We start from the raw sequence: 23,423 nt of genomic DNA, 5'->3' as shown, positions 1-23,423 counted from the left end.
AACAATGCTTCTTTCATTTTTTTTTTTTTATGCCATTTCTCATTTGTCACCTTCCAAAGCCACTTAAGCTTGTCAGTGTCCCTGAAAAGACTTGAGTACTTTTGGGAGGTTGTGGTTTCATCAGGGCAGAGTCCAGTAAACCTACTGTATTGTTAAATGGGACAGATAGTGCAGCTGGTTCTTGTTGTATTTCCCAAAGCAGTGTATTCTGTCACTTTGAGTCATCTGGAATCCAGGTTCATAGCGTCTTTGGTCACCTCACCCCAAATCACTACCTTGTTGGAACATTTCCCAAAAATCTTTAGTGGTTCTGTATTCTTTGAATACAGTTTATACTACTTTGCCTGAATCAGTGCCTTCCAGAATGTCTTAGGTCAGGATTTTCCAGACTTTGTTAGAGGAATCCTAGGTCTGCCAGATATTAACAGATGTTCTCTTTCACCACCAGTCCTACCCCTCAGATGATTGGGGGATTCTGTCATTAAATAAATTGGGAAATACTGCTTTCTATATTCCCCTCTTGTTCCTTCACAAGGTACATTTGCTTGCTCAAGATTTTGAGAGGTCCTTAGCTTCCTAGGTCTGCTGTACTAAGTTGCCACAAACTGGATGGCGTAAAACAACAGATTTATCCTCTCATAGTCTGGGGGCCAGGTGTTGTCAGCACAGTGCTCTCTCTACAGGCTCTTCCAGTTTTGGTGGCTGTTGGTATCCCTTGACTTGTGGTAGCATCACTACTACCTGTTTCTGCGGTCACATGGTCTCCTTCTCTCTGTGTGACTTCTCTGTTATCTGTGTAAAATTTCTCTGTGCTTACTTTTATAAGGACACTTGTGATTGGATTCAGAGCCCAGATAATCCAAAATGATACCCTATCTCAAGATTCTTGTTACATTGTCGGCAGACTGTTTTTGATATAAGATAGCATTTGTAGATTCCAGTGCTTGCAATACTACTGTGTCTTTGGGAAGGGACGTTATTTAGCCTCCACAATAACTGAATAGCTGATCACTTTGTCCATTCATGCCCAAGTCACACTCTGCTTGCACTTGTTGCACCCATTCCTCTTTGCCACAAATAGCTTTTCTTTCCATCTATAGCATTTATCTTTAAACTCAAATCTTTCTACTCTTTCACAACGCCTTCCTACCAGTCTTGGCTCCCTGCTTTTAAAGTAGTTTGGTTGATATTTTTAACACACCTTGTATCTCTTATGTCATCTCTCATTAAACTCCGTGCCCTTGGTCTTTGGGAATGGGAAAGTCTCTGGAGACAGACTATCTGGTTAATAACTGTGTGATTTTAAAAAAGGTATCTATCACTTAATTGTTTCTGCCTAAGTTTCATTGTCTGTAATGGGAGGATAATTAGAGTAAATAAAGAGCTGTTGTGAGCTACACATAAGTTAATAAATGTCACTGCTGTGTCCAAAATTGTAGCCATAGCCATAGGTACTTATCGAATGTGTCCCTCATGTCTGAGGAACAGAATTTTAAAAAATGGAAGCAATATATAAAATATATTTAAATAAAACTTTTTTGTTTTGATATGACTGTATTTCACTTGAAACTGTGTGACTATATTTCACACAGTTCTTGCTGGTGTCAACTAATTTATTCACCTTGGATTTTTTTTTCTGTGTTCTAGCTAACAGTGTAATGTACTTATTTGAATATATTATGCAGAAAGCATGACTTACAATGATACATAGATATAGTTGTTGGTATTTAAGCCAAAATGTTTGTAATTTTAATTACAACATAATTATTTTTTCTAGTTAAACATAAGTATAGACCAGTTTTAAAATGTAAAACAAGAGCACATTACTGCTGCAGAATTGAGTAGATGCAGAAACTAGTACTCTGATCAGAGCAGTGAAGACAAAGAGACCAGGAAATTCCAGGACTGCAAAACAGAAAAGCTGTTTGTTGTGTAAATAAAATTTAAATAAAATAAAGTAGGTAGTACTAAAGGGTATTTTTGACAAATCCATAGTGGATTTGGTTAGACATTTTCTCTCAATGGTAAAAAAGGAATTTAACCATTTTGGTGCCAGAAATCTGAATTAAATATCTAACAAATTTAAAACTTTTAGCAGGATGTGAAATTGTAACTTCATCTATCTGTAAAATGGCTTGAATTAATGCACAAAAGAGGTAACCATTTTTATTTTTTAATTGATTTGAAGAGAGAGAAAGAGGGAGAGAAACATCGATTTGTTGTTCCACTTGCTTATTCATTCATTGGTTGCTTCTTGTATGTGCCCTGACTAGGGATCAAACCTGAAACCTTGGAGTATCAGGATATCAGGATGATTCTCTAACTAACTGAGCTACTCCATCAGGGTGTAACCTTTTTTAGGTGGTGAGATGGCAAAATAAATCATGTTAGTTACTGATGTTTTATTAGAAAATTATGAGAAAACACAAAGATATGTTTTACAAAATCTCAAAGCATATAATTAAATCACCAAACAGTTGCCTGTAGAATACAAGGTCTTTCTAACAGTATCAAAGATTAATTTATCTGAATTTTGAAGAATTTCAAGTACTTTCCTTTAGCTGTACACTAGTTGCGTGACATATGAGTTGCTGCCAGGTAAACACATGAGATACCCTTGTCTCGAAAGATTAAAACATTTACAAAGAAATGTTGTTAATTTGTGGCCTAAACTACCAAATTTGTAGCATAGATATCTTTGAATGTCTTACATATGTCAAAGAAGAATTTTAGATGGATAGGAATAAATCAATTTCTGTCACAACAGGTAACACTGCAGCTATGTTAGTTCAACTATCCACTTACTAGAATTTGAAAACAACAAACTGTTTTTTCTCTTATTGCTTCCTTCTACTATATTCTGAAACAAACTCTGAAAAGTGTCATAGATTCCAAGTTAAAATTGTTCCATCAACACATGGAAATCTGTGAATCAATGCCAGTTTACAGACCTGCTGAATGAAAGAGAAGACAGAGAAGGCAGTGATCTTGGGTTCTTGCCAGAATTCATTGGTAGAGTCATGGATGAGTTTTACAAATACTTCTGTAATATTTACTCCAATATACAATTTTCTTTTCTATCTTGAAACAAAAGGAATGTCTTTGAAATGGCAGATAAGGGAGGGCTACTGTACATCCATACAAAAGATCATTTTGTTTGAATGAGAGGTTATGTTAGGTAATCATTCTTAATAGTGGATTATTGCAAAAGTAATTGATGGTACTTATTTAAAAATTATTTTTGCACCAAACAGTATGTTTCATATACATTTATTAGTTAATTGAAAAGCTTTAAAAAAACACCTTTGTGGCATCTTGTTTTGATTGAAACACTTTTATTGTGATTGAAGAAGTATTGTGGAAATAACACTATAGATTGGGTCAGACAAATTGGTCTCATGTTCTGCTTAGTTATCTAACTACCTCTATGACCTTGAACAAAGGAGTTCTTTTCAAATTCAGTTTTGTAACACAGAAAAATGGAGATAATGTCAGCTACCTCACCAGGGTATTGTGAGATATAAAGGGGAAAATATTTTAGAGTACTTAGCAGTCATAAGGAATTATAGAAATATGACATATTATTTTGATAGAAATAACATAATTTAAAAAACATGTGCTATAATGTAAGGTTGAGTTAACTACATCTATTTAAAAATATTTTTATTGATTTCAGAGAGGAGGGAAGAGGGAGAGAGAGGTAGAAACATCATTGATGAAAGAGAGTCATTGATCGGCTGTCTCCTGCATGCCCCCAAGTTGAGATTGAGCCCACAACCGGAGCATGTGCCCTGACTGGGAATCAAACCGTGACCTCCTGGTTCATTGGTCAACTCTCAGCCACTGAGCCATACTGGTGGGCTAACTATATCTATTAAAAGATGATAGCTTATCTGAATTTTAAGTCTAATGTTTTGGTAGAAAAAATACTTTCAACCTTTTCTAAATGTATGATCTAAATCTAAAAAATATATAGTTAAATATCCTAGATAAGTCATAAGTATTAGGATAGACAATAGCTGTGAAGTAACGCAGTAGTTAGATATTTAAATATTATAACATTAGACCAAAAGGTGGATGTGGTCACATTAGACTGAATTAGAGATGCCTTGGCAAGGTGTCTTTCAGCCCAAGACCCTGGCAAAATTGGAAATTTGGAGCTTGGGGCTCCTATGACCGAGATGGAAGTTATGTACATTCCCTGTTAGGAATGGCATTTTTCACCTAGAAACTCTCCATTCCACCCACTCCCCATTCATCTTGTGCTGCCTTTACAAGTAGAATGTAATCTTGATAATGTTTTCTATCAGTCCTATTAAGTCAAGAGTTTAAAACGTGTAAGGTTGAATAACAGCTACCATTATTGTTTGTGAAAGAAAGCCAAATGACAAAATAAAAACAACTTAAATCATAAGCCCTATAGAAGTTTGAACTGTCATCTGACAAACAATTTCTTTTACGCCTCCTCTCACCCCCATTTTTGTGTTCAGGCTGAGCTATCTAGAGGTGCACCTGGACTGTAATACCTTAAAGGCAGTGAGTGACACTGGACAGTGAGGCAGAGGTGATGGAGCCACATACTTTTAAATATGCCCCCCCCCCCACGCCCTGCCCCAATGCTTTTTGATACCGTCTCTAAGTGGTAGAATCCTAATGTACAATATATAGATGGTAACAAATAGAGAGATAACCTAGCCCACAAAATTGAGTTTTACCAGCTGAACCTACTCCCAAACACCACACCTCAGTAAAATAAACATTGTTTGTGACTTATGAACTCTGTGTTATACTCATTCCTGAAACACTCCATTCTTTATCTGTCCTCAGGCTCTCAATATTAGCTAGCTTTTTTAGTTTTATGTTACACAGCTTTCTGAGTAGATGCTTATAAATGTCTCCATTTACACTCATGTATATATGCTTCATCTGTCTTTCAATGATTTGAAGTTATGCAAATCTCACTTCTTATTTTGTATCTTTCAGTGGCTTACAATGTCTCCAGGGTGGTAGGGACTCCAGTTGCAGAGCAGGTCTGAAATGCACCAGGGAACAGATAAGTGACATTTCCGTCATAGCGTGCACATATTTTAAGAACAATCTTAACTGGATTGTGCCAATTAATTAGATACTTGAATAAAATTGGGGTAAAAAGAGTGAGGACATTTATAAATAGTTAAACTCTGTGTGTCATCAACAGTGACATTTTAGTAGCAACCTGTTAAATGAATGTACAGTGAAATGGGAAAAGATATAGTCATCAGTTTTTGTTATTCATATGACCTTTCTAAAACTAAACAAAAGGACATTTGTTTTGTCTTCCTCCCTGAATCAGGACATAAATCATAAAACAAAATGCACAAGGAAATGTTATTAAATCAGGTAAAGAATAAAATTTCATAATTCTTCTCTTTTCAGTCCAAAGTTTTTTCTTCCAAAGTTAAGGGTTTATTGTTTTTGTTGTTGTTGTTGCTGTTTAATTAATCTTGGCCTTGAAAACTGGACAAAGTGCTGCATTGTTTAATGCGAGTACCTACAAAAAATCATTTCCTTTATAAGTCAATTGGATGATTACAACTACATAAGCATGCACTTTGCAAAGAAACAGCCTTTAATTATATGGTATGTCACTTTGAGAGATAATGAGAAAGGGAAAAGGAAAGAAAGAGGATATCCACTTTCAAAATTTGTAGAATCATAATTTATATATACACATATATATGCACATATACATATGTACTACAAATAAATTATTTAATTAAAAAAACATTGATACAGTTGATATACAATATTATATTAGTTTCAGGTATACAACATAGCAATTAGACGTTTATATAGCTTACAAAGTGATCACCCAGATAAATCTAGTACCCACCTGGCACCATCCACAGTTATTACAGTACTAGAAGACCGATGCACGAAATTCGTGCAAGGGGCTCAGTCCTCGCAGCTGAGGCAGCTTGCCTCGGCCCTCATAGCTCTAACCCCTAGCTTCGTCCAGAAGGTTGTCCGGAAGGATGTCTGGAAGATCATTCAGTTGTCCAGTCTAATTAGCATATTATGCTTTTATTATTATAGATTATTGACTATATTCCCCATGCTGTACTTTATATCCCCATGACTAGTTATACAAGTTTTAGTTGTGTAACTAAAAATTAGTACTTCTTAATCTCTTCCTTCTTTTCACCCATCCCCTCAATCCTCCCTCCCATCTGGCAACCATGAGTTTGTTCTCTGTATCTAGGAGTTTGTTTTTTTTTTGTTTGTTTATTTATTTTGTTTTTTAGATTCCATATGTAAGTGAAATCATATGGCATTTGTCTTTCTCTGACATTTCACTCAGCACAATACCTTCTAAGTCCATCCATGTCGCAAATGGCAAGTTTTCTTTCTTTTTTTTTTTTTTTTATGGCTGGGTAAAATTTCATTGTATATATGTACCACCTCTTCTTTATACAGATTGACTATTGATGGACACATAGGTTGCTTTCATATCTTGGCTATTGTAAATAATGCTGTATTGAAAATAGGAGTACACATATAATTTTTAAAAAATATATTTTTATTGATTTCAGAAAGGAAGGGAGAAGGAGAGAGAGATAGAAACAACAACGATGAGAGAGAATCATTGACTGGCTGCCTCCTGCACACTCCCTACTGGGGATCAAGTCAGCAATCTGGGCATGTGCCCTGATGGGGAATGGAACCGTGACCTCCTGGTTCATAGGTCCATGCTTAACCGCTGAGGCATGCTGACTGGGTGGTACATCTATCTTTTTGAATGAGTGTTTTGAATTTCTTTAGGTAAATACCCAGAAGTAGAATTACTGGGTCACAAGGCTGTTCCAGTTTTAAATTTTTGAGGAAACTCCATACTGCTTTTCACAGTAGTTTCACCAATTTGCATTCCTGCCAGTGGTGCACTAGGGTCCCCCTCCTCTAAATCCTCCCCAGTACTTGTAGGTTGATTTAATGATGATAAGCATTCTGACAGATGTGAGGTGATACTTCATTGTGGTTTTAATTTTAATCTCTCTGATGATTAATGATATTGAACATCTTCTTATATGTCTATTAGAGGCCCAGCACATGAATTTGTGCACGGGTGGGGTCCCCAGGGGGTTGGGGGAGGGGCCAGGATGTATTCGACCCTCTGGGCAGGCGGTGGAATGCCCTTGCAGGCCCAGGATTCTGATCCATCCCACTGACGTTCCCGCTGGTTGTCAGGAGCCACCTGGCAGCCGCTTTTATATCCTTCCTTGCAGAGTGTCTAAGGAGGGGAAGCAGCTGTGGTGCCCGAGGCCAAATTCCAGGAGGCCAGCGGCGCTGTCTGGATTGTGCCCATGGCAGTGGTCCGTCAGTGCCTGGCCCGTTCTCTGGAGATTGGACCTCAGGACTACTGAGGGAGTGAGTGGCTGCCACCGGGGCTGGTGGGCTGCCAGAAAAGGCCTGTCAGCTGAGCTGTTGTTCTGGTTGTTTGGTCGTTCGGTCATAATGGTCACTTAGGCATATATATATATATATAGATTGACCATCTCTTTGTCCTCTTTGGGGAAGGGTCTAGTCAGGCCTCTGCCTATTTTTAATTGGATTGTATGTCTTTCTGGTGTTATGTTGTGTGATTTTTTTGTATATTTTGCATAATAACCTTTTACCAGGAATGTCATTGGTGATTATCTTTTCCCATTTAGTCAGTTGTCTTTTTGTTTTGTTGGTGCTTTCCTTTGCTGTACAAACACTTTTCAGTTTGATAAAGTACCATTTATTTTTTTGTTTGTTTCCTTTGCCTGAGGAGACATATTCAAAAAAAGTGTTATTAAGAACAGTGTCAGAGAGTTTACTACGTATGTTTTCTTCTAGGAGTTTTATGGTTTCACGTCTTCCATTTAAGGCTTTAATTCATTTTGAGTGTATTCTGCATATGGTATAAGAAAGTGGTCTAGTTTCATTTTACTTTATGCATTTGTCAGTTTTCCTAACACCATTTATTTAAGAGACTGTCTTTACTCCATTGTATATTCTTGCCTTCTTTGTAAGAAGTTAATTGACCATATAGGTGTGGGATTATTTCTGGGCTCTCTGTTCTGTTCCATTGAACTGTGTGTCTGTTTTAATGCCAGTACCACACTGTTTTGATTACTCTAGCCTTGTAGTACAGTTTGATATCAGGTGGTGTGATACCTCCAAATTTATTTTTCTTTCTCAAGATTGCTGTGACTATTTGGTGTCTTTTGTAGATCCACTTTAGGGTTATTTGTTCTAGTTCTGTGAAAAATGCCATTGGTATTTTCGTAGGTATTGCATTGAATCTATAGATTGCTTTGGGTAGTATGGACATTTTAATGACCTTCCTATCCATGTTCCTGGTGTATTCTTCCATTTATTTGTGTTTTCAGTTTTTTCTTTTACTGTCTCATAATTTTCCAAGTATAGGTATTTTACCTTCTTGGTTAAATTTATTTATAGATATATTTTCTTTGATGCAATTGTAGAGGGGATTGTTTTCTAAATTCTTTTTTCTGATAGTTCATTAACTATTTATATAAAAGGTTAAGCGATCATCCAACCAGCCAGTAGGTTTGATGCGCACTGACCACCAGGGGACAGATTCTCAACATAGGAGCTGCCAAGCTGTGGTGACTTGGCAGCAGCAGTTCTCAGGTGATGCACCCTGGAACCAGAGAGGAGGGAGCCTGATTCCTCTTGGGGCCACGCAATTCCACCTTTGGCAGTGGGTTATGTTGTTTCTGGGGCACTGTCATTCCAAATCTGGTTTACTGCCCAGTTGTGGTGACTGCAGACGCCCTTTGAGCCACAGCACCACCCCAGGTGCAGTCAGCCAGGGAGGGACTGCAGGAGGTTGGCTCCAGGGCATGTCTGGCCATCTTGCCCAGTCCCGCCTCGCCACCCCGCCAGCACCTTCTAATTAATTTCCTTTCAATGTGCATGAATCTGTGCACTGGGCCACTAGTTGCTTTATAAAAATTAAACTGACCTCTAACTATTAATTTTGTATCCTGCTACTTTATTGAATTAATTTATCATTTCTAATAGTTTTTTGGTGGAGTCAAGAAATTATTTTTAAGCATAAATTTTATCAGTAATTTATTATTAACTTCTCTATAGCTCTATATAAGTCTGTGTCAATGTATTTGGAGCCCTGAGTTTAAAAACTTTCAGTTAGTATATTATTTTAAATGTGAAAGGAGTTATTCACACCAGCACTTATCTGGCCAGTGGGCGGATCTTTTGGAGGATTTCCACAGGATTGTGCTTCTTGTATTTTTAGTGTTTTTCCCACTTTGATTTCATGCTCACCTGTGGTGGTTTATTTTCCAGGGCACTGTGCCTTCTAGTAGAGAATAGATAAGTATGGTAGTATTTCATAGCTTTTTTTTTTTTTTTTATGCACACAGCCTCACTACCCTCTGTCCATGACTAATGCATCTACTGGTATTCCAGATAGTAAAACATCTTGATTAGCTATCCAGGTTAATATTCTCATACTGTCCTTCTGTGGGTTGGCTAATGCTTGTGAAATAACTATCAAGGCTAGGAAATGCCTGGCTTCCCAGATACTTCTCAGATCAATAGGGCAGGGACTAAATCTCTTATTTCCTTCCTGTCCTCTGTTCTATAACACCTGTGACCCAAGGGAGTGTTTGATATTCATTAATCTGGGACACTTTGCATTGTTAATAAATTCTATAGAGACCACATTTTATGTTAAAACACCTATAGGCCCATCATTATAGAGTGTTTGATCCCATTAGTGAAGCAAATTGCCGTAGAAATAATTCACACACACACACATACATATTTCAAATCCTTGCTCTGGCTATTGAGATCTTGGGGAGTTTCTTTGTCTCAGTTCATCTCAGGTTGTTCTTTATAAAATAGAGATAAAGCATTTGGAACATGCCTGGCATATCCTCAATGCTGCACAAGTATTTACCTTTATTATTATTACTTTTATCACCATATTTTGTACTAATAACAGGTCATTTTAAGACTTTTTTCCTCTGAGGGTTAAAAACTTCAGCATGAGTGTCAAGAATGGCAGAGTGGGAGAGAGAAAAACACGTGAGGTTCAGGCTAAGGGAGATTACATTTAAATAGGCAAGTAAGTCAGTGGGTACAGTATTCTTTAAGCATGCTTTTATTTATGTGGAGATGAACAGGTTAGCTCACCCCTGATATGTCCTTGTATTCTATACACCCAGCACACATGCAGACTGTTAACAAATGTCTCTGGACTTACTTTTGTGGTTTTTAAAACATTTTTGGGACTGTTTGGAATATATGTTTGTGTATTGTCCTCCTAATCAATTAAAAATTATCTTTCTATACCTTATTAAGAACTGTTAACTTTCTGCTCTGTTATTTTAACCTTTAAGCCCATTTTCTTTATAGCATTTGCCTAAACTACAGAAATGTGTTTTACTATGTGGAAATGAATGGTGTTAAGAATGCTGGGTTGTACAAATGGACCTGGAGCTTACATTGTGGTGCTTGTCCTCTTACTTCCCATTTAAACTCAGAGTTTACAATGACCATTTGCAAACTGAAAGAAATGTGCATTTTAAACCAGGTTATTATGGAAGTTCTTCCATTGAACATCTGCTAACCTGTTTCAAAATATTTTTGAGTGGCTTTTATTGGAGATAAAAATTAGTAAATTTAAATATGTTCTAGATACTTATAAGAACAAATCAATTAGCAAAATACAGCTACTAGAAAACTGTATAAAATATAAGAATAAATAATTCTCAGAAGGAATAAAATATATGGTCACAAATATAAAAAATACTTTTCATTCTTAATACTAATCCCAAATTGAAAGAAAAACATCATTTTTTTTTAAATTTATCAAATTGGGGAAAATATTTTCTAAAATTAAACTTGGATCATTTATTTCCTCTGTGATATTTTTCACATGTAAATATTTTAAAAATTTTACCATGAACATAAGATTTAAAATTACAGTCTTTTTTTTCTTTTTAAAATGCTCACCCAAGCACATTTTCATTGATGTTTAGAGAGGGGGAAGGGAAGAAAGTGGAGAGAGAGAGAGAGAGAGAGAGAGAGAGAGAGAGAGAGAGAGAGAGATTGGAGAAAAGGAGGGAGAGAAAAAGAGACATCAATGTTAGAGAAACATCAATCAGTTGCCTCCTTCATGTGCCCCAATTGAATCCTCAACTTAGGCATGTGCCTTGATGGAGAATGGAACCATGACGTTTTTTTTTTTTTGTTTTTTTTTTATTGCTTAAAGTATTACAAAGGGTATTACATATGTATCCATTTTATCCCCCCGCCCTAGACAGTCCCCTAGCCTCCCCTATCACCCCGTGTCTTATGTCCATTGGTTATGCTTATATGCATGCATACAAGTCCTTTAGTTGATCTCTTACCCCCCTACCTCCTGCCCCCCAACCCTCCCCGGCCTTCCCGCTGCAGTTTGACAATCTGTTTGAGGCAGCTCTGCCTCTGTATCTATTATTGTTCAAAAGTTTATAATGGTCTCTATTGTCCATGAATGAGTGAGATCATGTGGTATTTTTCCTTTATTGACTGGCTTATTTCACTTAGCATAATGCTCTCCAGTTCCATCCATGACGTTGCAAATGGTAAGAGTTCCTTCCTTTTTACAGCAGCATAGTATTCCATCGTGTAGATGTACCACAGTTTTCTAATCCATTCATCTACTGATGGGCACTTGGGCTGTTTCCAGATCTTAGCTATGGTGAATTGTGCTGCTATGAACATAGGGGTGCATATATCCTTTCTGATTGGTGTTTCTGGTTTCTTGGGATATATTCCTAGAAGTGGGATCACAGGGTCAAATGGGAGTTCCATTTTCAGTTTTTTAAGGAAACTCCATACTGTCTTCCATAGTGGCTGCACCAGTCTGCATTCCCACCAGCAGTGCACAAGTGGAACCATGACGTTTTTATGTATAGGATGGCGCTCCTACCAATTGAGCCACACTGGCGAGGGCTACCGTTTTTTTGCAATTGAGCATGTTTGTGGGGAAATATTCATGGCAATGGTATACCAGTATGTAAGATGACCTTCCAGCTCATGATTTACTGGCAGGTCTAGAGTTTGGCAGCAGAGCCACTCTCTCTTCCTGCTGTGTGGGTATAAGGTGTGTGTGCAACCACTGAGCACGCACTTGAAGGGCTCTCTCCCTGGCAGACATTCAGCGCAAAGGGGTGGTTACAGAAAGACTATCTCAGTTGCTGGCACCATCAGTTCTTTATTGTTTAGAGCTTGTTGATCACGTTTCTGAATTACTGTGCTCCTGTGTACCAGGAGGCTAATTTAAGGAAGTAGAAGTCAGTTTTTGAGAAAATAATTTTCAACTTTGAAGAATACAGGAGATGGGAGTTATTTTTATGTTTTACGTATTGATGGTGTGCTTGTCTTTCAGTCAATCAGTTAATTATCACTCTCCTGATAATTAGTGGCTATGTTCTTTTTCTTCACTTGGTAATGCAAGGTATGTTTTACTTGGTTCTGAACTGTAGACATTCAACCAGTGTCTTCATCTTAGATCTTTTCTTTGTATATTTAGTGAAAAATTCTGAAGTCTGGGAATTCGGAGACCTGCTTTTTAATATTGTTCCTTCTTGTTCTTTGTGGGGATAGAGCGTGTGCTGCTTTCTAACTGTGACTGTACACTAAACATTTCTCTGTTTTGAATCTCAATTTCCTGATCTGTAAAATGAGAGAGTTGGATTAATTAATCCCTATGGTCTTTTAAATTCTTTGAGTGTGACAGAAATTTTATTCAAAGATTTGTGTTACAAACATGAGCCAGGTTAAAACACTTTTCAAATATAGTCTGCCTCTGGGCTTTTCACACTACAATGGCTAATCTTCCCTTTGGTAAGTTTAATTTTAAATCAAAACAGCACCCTCTGTTATTTATTTAGGTGTTTGCATTTTTCTTATTGGAGATATAGATTACTTTTACTGTAATTACAATTAGCTGAAAAGATGCTTATTTTAGAGTAATTAGAATGCATAGAGTTAGGGAGCATAAAAGGTGGTGTAAGGTAGTGCTTTCTCTTCTTACAGAAGAATATTCTGTTTCCTGATGCTTGAGATGAACTAAACAAAGAAATTCATTTTATTATGGCATGATTTCTTTAGCTCAAAACTTCTTATTTTATTCTATTCAAAGAAGCTGCCAAAAGGTGCTTAGGCAGAAACATACAGTATAATTTAGTATGCAGTTCGGAGAGTCCACAATCTCAAGTTGCATAAAAAAAGTATCATGCTCATTTGTCCTTCTGGGCTGTAAGTTCATCCATGTTTGATGAGAGAGGAGAAATGCTAGTCTTTCTTCTCTGCAGGAAGGTAGTCTACCTGGCGCACACATGTTGGACGTGGGTTTGAGATGAGGGTTGTTTATGCTTTTTCAATCTTCTGTGGCCATTGGGAGAAGGGGTAAACTTCTGTCCATCAGCTTTTTATAGATGTGAAGTCTAAGGTAGTTTTTATACTGCAGCCAAGATATGATTTAGCCAATTTCTAGAATTACTCCCCCCTTTTAAAAATTTTATCTTTATTGTTGAATGTATTACAAATGTCCCTTTTTCCCTCCACATTGACCCCCTCCACCTTGCTTCCCCTCCTCCCTAGGCCTTGGCTACACTATTGTCTGTGTCTATGGGTTATGCATATATGGTATAAGTTCTTTGGTTAATCTCTTCCTATGCCCCCCCTCCCCGCCCTTCCCTCTGAAACACATCAGTCTGTTGCATGCTTCGGTATCTCTGGATCTATTTTGTTCATCAGTTTATTTTCTTCATTAGATTCCACATATATAAGTGAGATCATGTGCTATTATGCTGTTAATATTTGACAAAGGAGGCAAGAGCATACATTGGAATAAAGACAGTCTCTTCAATAAATGGTGTTGAGAACATTCTATAGGTACATCAAAAAAGTGAAACTAGACCACCAATTTACACCATACACAAGAATAAACTCAAAATGGATAAAAGACTTAAATGTAAGCTGTGAAACCATAAAAATCCTTGAGGAAACCATAGGCAGCAAAATATCAGACATTTCATGTAGCAGAATTTTTACTGATACAATGCCTATGGCAAGAGAAACAAAGGAAAAAAATAAACAAATGGCACTATATCAAACTAAAAAGCTTCTGCACAGCAAAAGAAACCAGCATCAAAATGTAAAGGGAATTCACTGTATGGGAGAACATATTTGCCAATGATACACCTGATAAGGGGTTAATTTCCAAAATACATAAAGAACTTATACAACTCAATACCAAGAAACCAGACAATCCAATTAATTGCTGGAATTACTCTTAATTTTTATGGCTGTTTATCTGGAACATTTCTGAGTACTTGTGAAAGGTGAAGAACAGAGATACCTAAGTATAGGGGTTGTAGATACCAGGCACACCTAAATTTGGTCCTTTTAAACCTTGGGCAGTGGCCCTGCCCCGTTGGCTCTAGAGCCCAAAACATACACCTACCACCAATTGAAGTTCACCTCCAAAGTTCACCTACACTGCTCCCTAAGTAGTGCATGTGCCCAATAAGATCTGAGAAATTTCAGACGCTGTGCCCTGTTCCAAAATTACAAGATGTCTCTGAGTTTGGGTCACCTGATTAAAACTAGAAGCACTGTTTGATCCATAAAAATACTCTGTACTGGAAAATGACTAAATCAATTTGGTTTAAAATGAATACACTTATTTTATTATTTTGTTGGGTTCAAATGTGTTTTGGTATGTCCCATGTAGAGAAGAGGGTGAGGAAGGAGGCTGTTTCCTAGGTCAGAGTAATGGGAGATGTGGATTCTCATCCTGGCTTCGTCTCTAGTGTGATGTTAGGCAAGTTGGCTAACCTCCATGTGCCTTAGTTATCTCAGATGCCAAATGGCAGCTTGCCTTCTAGGCCGAGTTCTTGTAAAAATGAGAAAATATTTCTGTCTTGAAAATGTTAAAGCCATGGTGATTACTTAAAACTATGTAGCATTTAATATGAAATGGATACTCTTAATAACCACGTGCAAAATTAAATTTAAGAGTCACAATTGGGACATTATTTCTCCAATTAAAGTTTTCTGTAACAGGGATTGAACCCAGGCTGGAATTTGTATCAGACTAATTATGTTCATAGCGAATGAGTTGGAAATTTAGTCCATGAGTTCCTTGCTTTCTGAGGAGTTGGGTGTGAGAATTTAGTGTTGGTTGCAGGTTCTCAGTTACCATGACATTAGTCATTAGTCTGACAACCTTGTTCTTCTAGAGGAGTTAGAAACAGTAATCCTTCTGGCTTGGGGGACGCTTGTCTGTTTAGATTCTGTGTCTCCAAGCGTAGTCCCCTCAGGGACCTGGGGAGAGGACAAAGGGAGGCCCACTGGGCGCCCTGGGACAGAGACCAGGAGACCTCACTGTGCTCCACTTCCCACTCATTGTGCTCCCCAGGCCCTATCACTTGGGAGGCCTGGCAAGGAAGTGAACAGGAAGTGCATGCCACTACTGGTTCAGAATGTTCCAGAGCAGTTGGAAAGTCTGAGATGTGGCCTGGGTGAGAAGAACAAGACCTTATTGACAGGGTTCAGTCTTGTCAGGTCTGTTTCACATCAGCCTTCTACATAATCACAGCTCTCCTGCCCCCATGGGCCTCTAGCATTTTCACCTCTGCCTCAAAAAAGACAAGAAAACCAACACCTTCTGTGCAACTGTGTTAGACCATAAAGTATTTTAATTTTTTATTCCAAGAGAAATTATGAAACACGAAAAGTTTGGTGTTGTTTGCTTCAAAATGATAACACCGACAAGATAAAACAAAAATACATACTTCTTAGGCTTTTCCACTTAACATAAAAGTAGTCATCGTACCGTAAATGCTTTTTCTATTAAGCTGTTTTCTTATTGATCAATTTGTAAGACTACTGACTATTCTCACATTTCTGATGATCATGGAGAATGACCCGCTTGTCCTGGTCAGAATTACTTAAGCCCCTCATCTGATTTAGTTTGTATATTGGATATATAAAAATTAAGCAGTTGTGTATATTTTAAGATTGAAAGGAAAGGAATATGCCAAACTACTTTTCTTTTTCTCCACTTGAGTCTGCCAAACCAGAATATTTACGTCAAAAAGTCAGAAGAAAATCTGCTGGAGGTTTTAGTGAGCCACAGAGTATGTCCCTGTGTGCCTTGCCTGGTCATCCTGCTTAAATTTATGCATGACTTCTGAATTAAGTAATAAACATCCTCTGGGCAGTCCTGTCATTTTCCAGGACTTGTAGGTGTCTCCAAGTCAAATAATGGTAATAATAAGGCCTTTTCTTTTCCCTGGTGTATTAGATAGGAACTTTTGAAGTTAAATGGATTATTTTAAGCTTTTTTTGTTGTTGTTGTTTATTGTTTGTTTGTTTTTAATCCTCACCCGAGGATATTTTTCCCATTGCTTTTCTGAGAGAGTGGAAGGGTAGAGAGAGAGAGGAGAGAGAGAGAGAGAGAGAGAGAGAGAGAGAGACACAGACAGACAGATAGACAGACAGACATTGATGTGAGAGAGACATATTCATTGGTTGCCTCCCACACATGGGATTGAATCTGCAACCCAGGTACATGCCCGTGACTGTGAATCAAACCTGTCACCCTTCGGTACACAGGTCAATGCTCCAGCCACTGACCAGGGCTAAGCTTTTTTAAACAGAGGAAATCAAAGAAAACCTGAATATTCCCAGCTATTTTTGAATAAACAAATTTCTAGTAGTTGGAGCTTCCCATCTTTCTGTGCATCTGAATGGGATGGAGAGGACCTACCTGGACTAAAAGCAAAGAGCAGTTGCAGGATTGCTTGCAAAATGTCTATGCAATTCATTTTCTGAGCAAGGCTGGTGACTTTTTATAGTATCTTTAGAATGGCGATTTCTCATACTTTCTGTACCTGCCAGTGGTACATGGAATATATTAGTTTAAATGGACCATTCTTACTCAGAAAATTTTAAAAGAATTATAAAAAACTGATTGAAAATCCCTGTGTTTAGTCAGACACCCTTATGTACTTTCCTTTTTAAAATCCTCACCAGAGGACATGCTTAGAAAGACAAAGGGGGAGAGTGAGAGAGGGAGAGAGAGAGAGAGATCCATTAATTGCCTTTTGTACATGCCCCAACCTGGGATCGAACCTGCAACCCAAGTATGTGCCCTGGATGGGAATCAAACTGGCAACCTTTTGGTGCACAGGGCAGCACTCAACCTACTGAGCTACATCGGCCGGGCTAGACACTCTCATTTAATGTAGAGATTAACTGCATGATTTAAGATGCATATAAATTAAGTATTTATTATTTTACTAGAGGCCTGGTGCATGAAATTCATGCACTCAGGGGAGAGGGGGAAGCCCTCAGTCTGGATTGCAAGAGGGCGCAGGTCAGGCCTCAGGATCCCACCTGTGACGATTGGGGCCGGGGACATGGGAGGTTGGCCAGCTGGGGAGGGACCGCGGGAGGGCTTAAGGGCATGTCCAGCCCATCTCGCTCAATCCCCATCGTCTGGACCTAACCTACCGGTCAGAGAGTCTGCCCCTGGTGGTCAGTACATATCATAGGAAGCAGTTGAGTGGCCTTAGCATATCATTAGCATATTATGCTTTGATTGGTTGACCAGACAACTGGATGACTGGACACTTAGCATATTAGGCTTTCATTATATAGGATAAAAAAGATAACTTTCTTTTAAGTTTGTGTGCATGAACACATATATTTAGTGATAATAATACAAATCTGATCATGTCTACCACCAGCCCACCCTGACCCCCACCCCAAAATCCTTTCTTTAGTGACTTTACAGAACTCTTGGATTAGAAGCAAACTCTCACTGTGCCTGGAAGGCCTCCCTGCAAAGGTGCTCTCCTTCCTCCTCTCCACCAAGGTGTCTTTTCTATGATGTCAGCACCCTGTTATTCTCTGCCTCCTCTTGACACTCGCACTGCTTTCTCCCCAAACCTCTATAACTACTTTCTCATCCTTTCCCCAGAGATGTCTTTTGCAACTCTCAGAATTAGAGTTTTGTTTTACGAAAGCCTTCTTCTTTGCCTCACATATTTTGTATATTTTACATGCATGATTTTCAAGCTTTTTTAGCTCATTGCATATAAACTAATTGTTGAAATTATGTGGCAAAAATGCTTTTGCTGACGTGTCAAAAAAATAGGTATATTTTGATTTGATTCATTCATACAGGATAGCTATTGTGTTGGCTGTTGCCATTTTTTTATTTGACAATCTAAGGGAAAAGAGTTTAGTGACCCAGACTAAATAGGTACTGCATGTTTTAAACATTCTTGGAGTACATTAGTTGAAATTCGCTGTTTTAGACACCAGTGTGGCCAAACCTAACTCTAAATCCATTTGCTTCTGAAGTGTCATGTTCTTTCTTTAGTCCCATGTTAATCCCCTGGATTTTAGCTTCTTTCTCTGTGAGTATGACAATGAAAACACTTTACTGTGCATTCAAATGAAATAATGTCTATGAAAATGTACAGTCAACAGTGGGACACCTTTTAGTGTTTACCATCTTCATCTGTATTACTTTTATTTTATTTGCCATGATTCATAATTTAAGTTCATAGAACCTCTTAAACGCTTTCCTCAAAACTCCTAGTCTTGGCTGCCTTCTTGACTGGCCATGATGGGCCTGACGTTTTCAATTTTCCTTCTCTTCCCAGGATGGTTCATACTTGGCTGAGTTCCTGCTGGAGAAAGGCTATGAGGTGAGTGACTCAGTGAGCAAGCACAGGCTGGTGGAGTCACTCGGACACAGTGGCCTCCCGCTTCCTCTGCTGCCGTCCTCCTGTGCATGTTTTCCACTGAAACTCTGATAACAAATCATAATCAGGGGAAGAATGTGCCTTTTGGCTTGTAACCATGCCAGCTCATTGTGCTGTTTATCTACTGGTGAGCACTGGTGGCTTCCCCTGTTCCTTAGTGTTTAACTGCTCTGCACGCTTCCCACATTCTAAGATAAAGCAGCAACCTGTGTAAGCTAACAGCTATAACATCATTTGGGTTAATTTATGATGTGATGTGCTACATAACAAAGTTCCACTCACAGTGAAGTCGCTTAATTCGGAAATTACACAGAGCAATAAAAACCAAGTTGATCTCCGGCTAACTTAAATGAAAAATTAACACTTACAGATTTTTGCTTTCTGAAAGGTGGCCATATAATTTATGGAAGCTGAAACTTGGGGGTTCGCTGCTATCATCATCATTATTGTTGTCTTCTTTTTCTCCTCCTTCTCCTTCAAAACTTCCTGCTTTCTTTAAAAGAAGCAAGGGTACTGTATTTTAAATTTGATATAGCTTTGTGTGTATGCCTTACTTTCTTAAAAACCAGTTTTCAGATATGTATATCTATATAAATTCATATTATACAGAGAACAAAAACCTCCACAGTGATCCATATGCCCTGGCCTGATTTGGGAGTTTTTACAGTAATCATTTTGGATTCTCTGTTTATCCCAATTGGAGGTGCATCACACTATAGGCAAATGGGCAAACACCGGCAAGGAATTTGGCAGCTAACTGCCAAAAGCATATTAAGGAAAGGAAACTTATTTTATTACTTTAACTCGTAATCTTTTCTGAGAGCATTGACTTTTAGACTTTAAGAAGTAATATCAGATATGTTTAGTTCCTTTTGTACCCTTATCTAATAGCTAGTTCTGTATCTTGCAATAATATGAAAATAAGGCCATGTAATTATGAATGTATTATACATGTACACATATATTTATATACATAGATTCCTACTATAATTGAGTGATAAACACATATTCTAAAGAGCAACAGATTTTAGAATAGATTATATATAATACAGAAGAGTTTTTTTTAGGTGCAGACTGTTTTTTTAAAATATACTTTTATTGATTTTAGTGAGAGAGGAAAAGAGAGGGAGACATAGAAACCTCAGCGAGAGAGAAATACCAACATTGATCCATTGGCTGCCTCCTGCACATTCCTTACTGGGGATTTACCCTGCAACCTGGGCATGCACCCTGACCAGGACTCTATCTGGTGACCTCTTAGTGCACAGGTTGACATTCAACCACTGAAGCACACCAGCCAGGCCAGACTGGTTTTTATTCCGGCAAGATTAACATAATCTTTCAGTAAATCTAAAAGGAAAGGTGTGGCGGAGAGACCTAGGACAAACAAGGGGTCTTTGGTAGCTAGAGAGGTTGTGTATTGAGTAAAAGAGAAGGCGCTGAGTAATAATTCATGAGTTCAGGACACGCTACTCTAAAATCTGGCACCTTGACATAATGGATATTTTAGATGAAGGAGTCTGAGAAAATGGCAGAAGTTTCTCCTGTAAATCTGTCTTTGTCAGTTTAATGTAGAGGAGGAAAAAATTTTCCTCGACCCTTCTAGGGTCCCTGGTTGGGTCTGAAAATTAAATTGAAAACCATACAAATTTATTTAATAAAAGTTTTACATGACAGGAAGCTTTCATGAGGAACTGAAGATATGAGAAACAATGAAACCTAAGTATTTTTATGTTAGGTTTGATGGAGTGGGGACAGTCATGGAGATGTATGGTAGGTCGAGGATTGCAAGGTAAGTGCAGTACACTGGGGGAAACCTAGCAAGGTCTATTTGTTAGGATTCTTCTAGATGTACTCTTGTTTTTGCAGATAAGGATGCTCCTCTTCTCTGTGTGTAGAGAGAACACCTCTTACATGAGGGCTATATGACTGCTTCAAGAGACAAGAGCAGGGGGAAGGTCAGAGTGACCATCCTGCTTCTGCCATTTCCTAAAATTCCTTCAAACTATATTACTCAATATGCCAAGATGCCCTGTTTCGAGGTAGTGTTCCCTGAACCACATTGTAGTCATCACAGTTGTGGAAGAGAGAGGTGGTACCTCAGAAAGAATCCTCGGACTGCATAGGTGTTAGCGCCTACTTACAAGGTGGACACAGGGGACTGAGACTTAAGATGAGGATGGTGGGAACAAGGAGTGTCTGTAGCTAGTCCAGAGAAAAGGGAATGGCCTTGTGAGGTATGGCGGGCTCTATGACAGGCCTGGTCTCTGTAATAGATGGTGGATAAGTGGTGGGGCCTGGTGACTGTGACAGATGGTGGACTAGTGATAGGGCCTGATCTCTGTGATAGTTGGTAGACAAGTGATGGGCCCTAGTATCTGTGATAGATGGTGGATTAGTGATGGGGCCTGGTGTCTGTGATAGATGGTGGACTAGTGATGGGGCCTGGTGTCTGTGATAGATGGTAGACTAGTGATCAGGCCTGGTGATTATGACAGGTGGTGGACTAATGATCAGGCCTGGTGATTGTGATAGATGGTGGACTAGTGATGGGGTCTGGTGTCTGTGATAGCTGGTGGACTAGTGTTGGGGCCTGGTGTCTGTGATAGATGGTGGACTAGTGATGGGGCCTGGTTTCTGTGATAGATGGTGTAATAGTGATGGGGCCTGATGACTGTGATAGGTGGTGGACCGGTGATCGGGCCTGGCCTCTGTAATAGATGGTGGACTAATATTCAGACCTGTGGACTAGTGATCAGTCATGTGGTTCCTCTGGATGTGGTGGATGGTAAACATTTTCAAATGTTTGTCTTCCACTGGCATTTGAAATTTTAAGAGCAGATGTGATTCTGATAAGGATAGACAATAGAAGGCCTAGTTGGCAAGTCACAGTCAATGGGTGGCATGAATCATTGGAACAATGATTGGCAAGAAAAGAGAGGTTGAGGAGTGAGATTCTCTAATGTGATATAAAGAAGTATTATATACAATACAGAGCTACAAAGCAAAACCAGAAATGATTCCTCCTCATAACACAGGGGAAATGTGAGTTATGTAGGAATGAGAGGGAGTAAAAAGGTGTTTATCCAAAATGTATTCAATTTTAGTAGGCTGCTGTCTGCAGTTTTAAGAGATTGATCAAATTGGAGAATAAATATTGAAAGGAATCTGATGGTAACACAGGCTTTATCTTTCTGTCTTAGGTCAAAGTAAATATGAGAGTGATTTTTTGAAGAGGCTACATTGGAAAATTTCCAGAATTACCAGCAGCAGTCCCTGATTGCTCAAGACCATGAGCAAAATGACAGGGTTATTAAATAGCATGTAGTAGGATAAGAGTAGGATGCATACCTGCATTGACAGGGTCAACATCAGCAATTTTGGGTGGGCATAGATTTCTAATTCAACATGTGCTCAATCTTCGATGTGCATCAGAATCTTCCAGAGCCCATTGTAACACAGATGACTGAATCAAAGGTCTGGAATCTGCCTTTCTAATGAGACCCTAGTTGTAACTGATGCTGCCCTCCTGGGTACCGCAGTTTAAGAACCAGTGCAACTAAAGATTCAGATGAGATCATTAAATCATAAGATAATTTGTGGGGACTTGCTTCTCTGAGCTTTGATATGATTTTGAATCTGGCCTTTGTATAAGGAATATCACTAGGCTCAGAAGTAACTGGAAACAGCATACTTTGGGGCAGCAATGTGTAAGCAGGAGCAAATAAACACTGGGAAGAAGAGCTACAAATTCTATGAATAGACAATATCTAGGCTGAGTTCTTAGAAAACAAAGGGGCAGACTTTAACTAGCTAGCATAGCAAGGTCAGTTTTTTATTGTGAAAATGGGGAAGCAACAGTCAGCTGGAGGGAGGCAAGTTGAAGAGTAAATGGGTGGTTGGGTAGGGATGATGGGCCTGCATGGGCAAGAATAAACTCTATAGAGAGTTAAAATAGCACAATTAAATATACCCCTTTACTTCTTTTTAGTAACAAAGAAAACAACAACCAACAAAGTAAAGGTATAAAAAGGTTGGCTAATCTTAAAGCAAAAACATAGGTTGGCAAACAACTTGAAAAGGAATGTCATGTATTAATATATTGATTAGTCTGTATTAAATACCTTGTATGACTTCACACAGTAGATCCGAAGCTGTTGGACATAATCACCTAATTTAGCCCCTGAAATCCTCCCATCTACTAGTAGTCATGTTTTGAATGAACTATTTTTACGTGAAAAAGTGAAGGGATGCTTCATCCCTGGTCTAGTTCTCATTGAGAAGAGACTCTATTTGAAGATTTAAAGTTACAGTTTTTAATCTTGATAGTTTCTTGAGTTTTGATCAAGATTAAACATTAAGGAGAGCATAAAGAAAATAGATCAAACCCTAGTTCATTATTTATACAACTAGAGGCCTGGTGCACAAAAATTTGTGCACTAGAGGGGAAGGGGGGGTCCCTCAGCCCGGCCTGTGCCCTCTCGCAGTCTGGAACCCCTCGGGAGCTAACGCCCTGCTGGCTTAGGCCTGCTTCCGGGTGGCAGAGGGCAGGCCCAATCCCTAGGTGCAGCCCCTGGTCGGGCTCAGAGCAGG

At 38.6% G+C, this 23,423-nt stretch overlaps 1 protein-coding gene across 1 annotated transcript in view; it reads left to right on the top strand.

The window, feature by feature from the left end:
- The window catches only part of GMDS (GDP-mannose 4,6-dehydratase), a 721,370-nt gene that overhangs the window by 153,332 nt on the left and 544,615 nt on the right, over positions 1-23,423 (top strand). Inside the window, exon 2 of the mRNA XM_059688410.1 lies at positions 18,729-18,773. Coding sequence (XP_059544393.1) covers positions 18,729-18,773 — 45 coding nt within the window. The remainder of the gene's footprint in view (positions 1-18,728; positions 18,774-23,423) is intronic.

This window comes from Myotis daubentonii, chromosome 3 (genome assembly GCF_963259705.1).
Source record: "Myotis daubentonii chromosome 3, mMyoDau2.1, whole genome shotgun sequence".
Classification (NCBI taxonomy): domain Eukaryota; kingdom Metazoa; phylum Chordata; class Mammalia; order Chiroptera; family Vespertilionidae; genus Myotis; species Myotis daubentonii.
The sequence above is the reverse complement of the archived record's forward strand: the minus strand, read 5'-3'. Positions and strand labels throughout refer to the sequence as shown.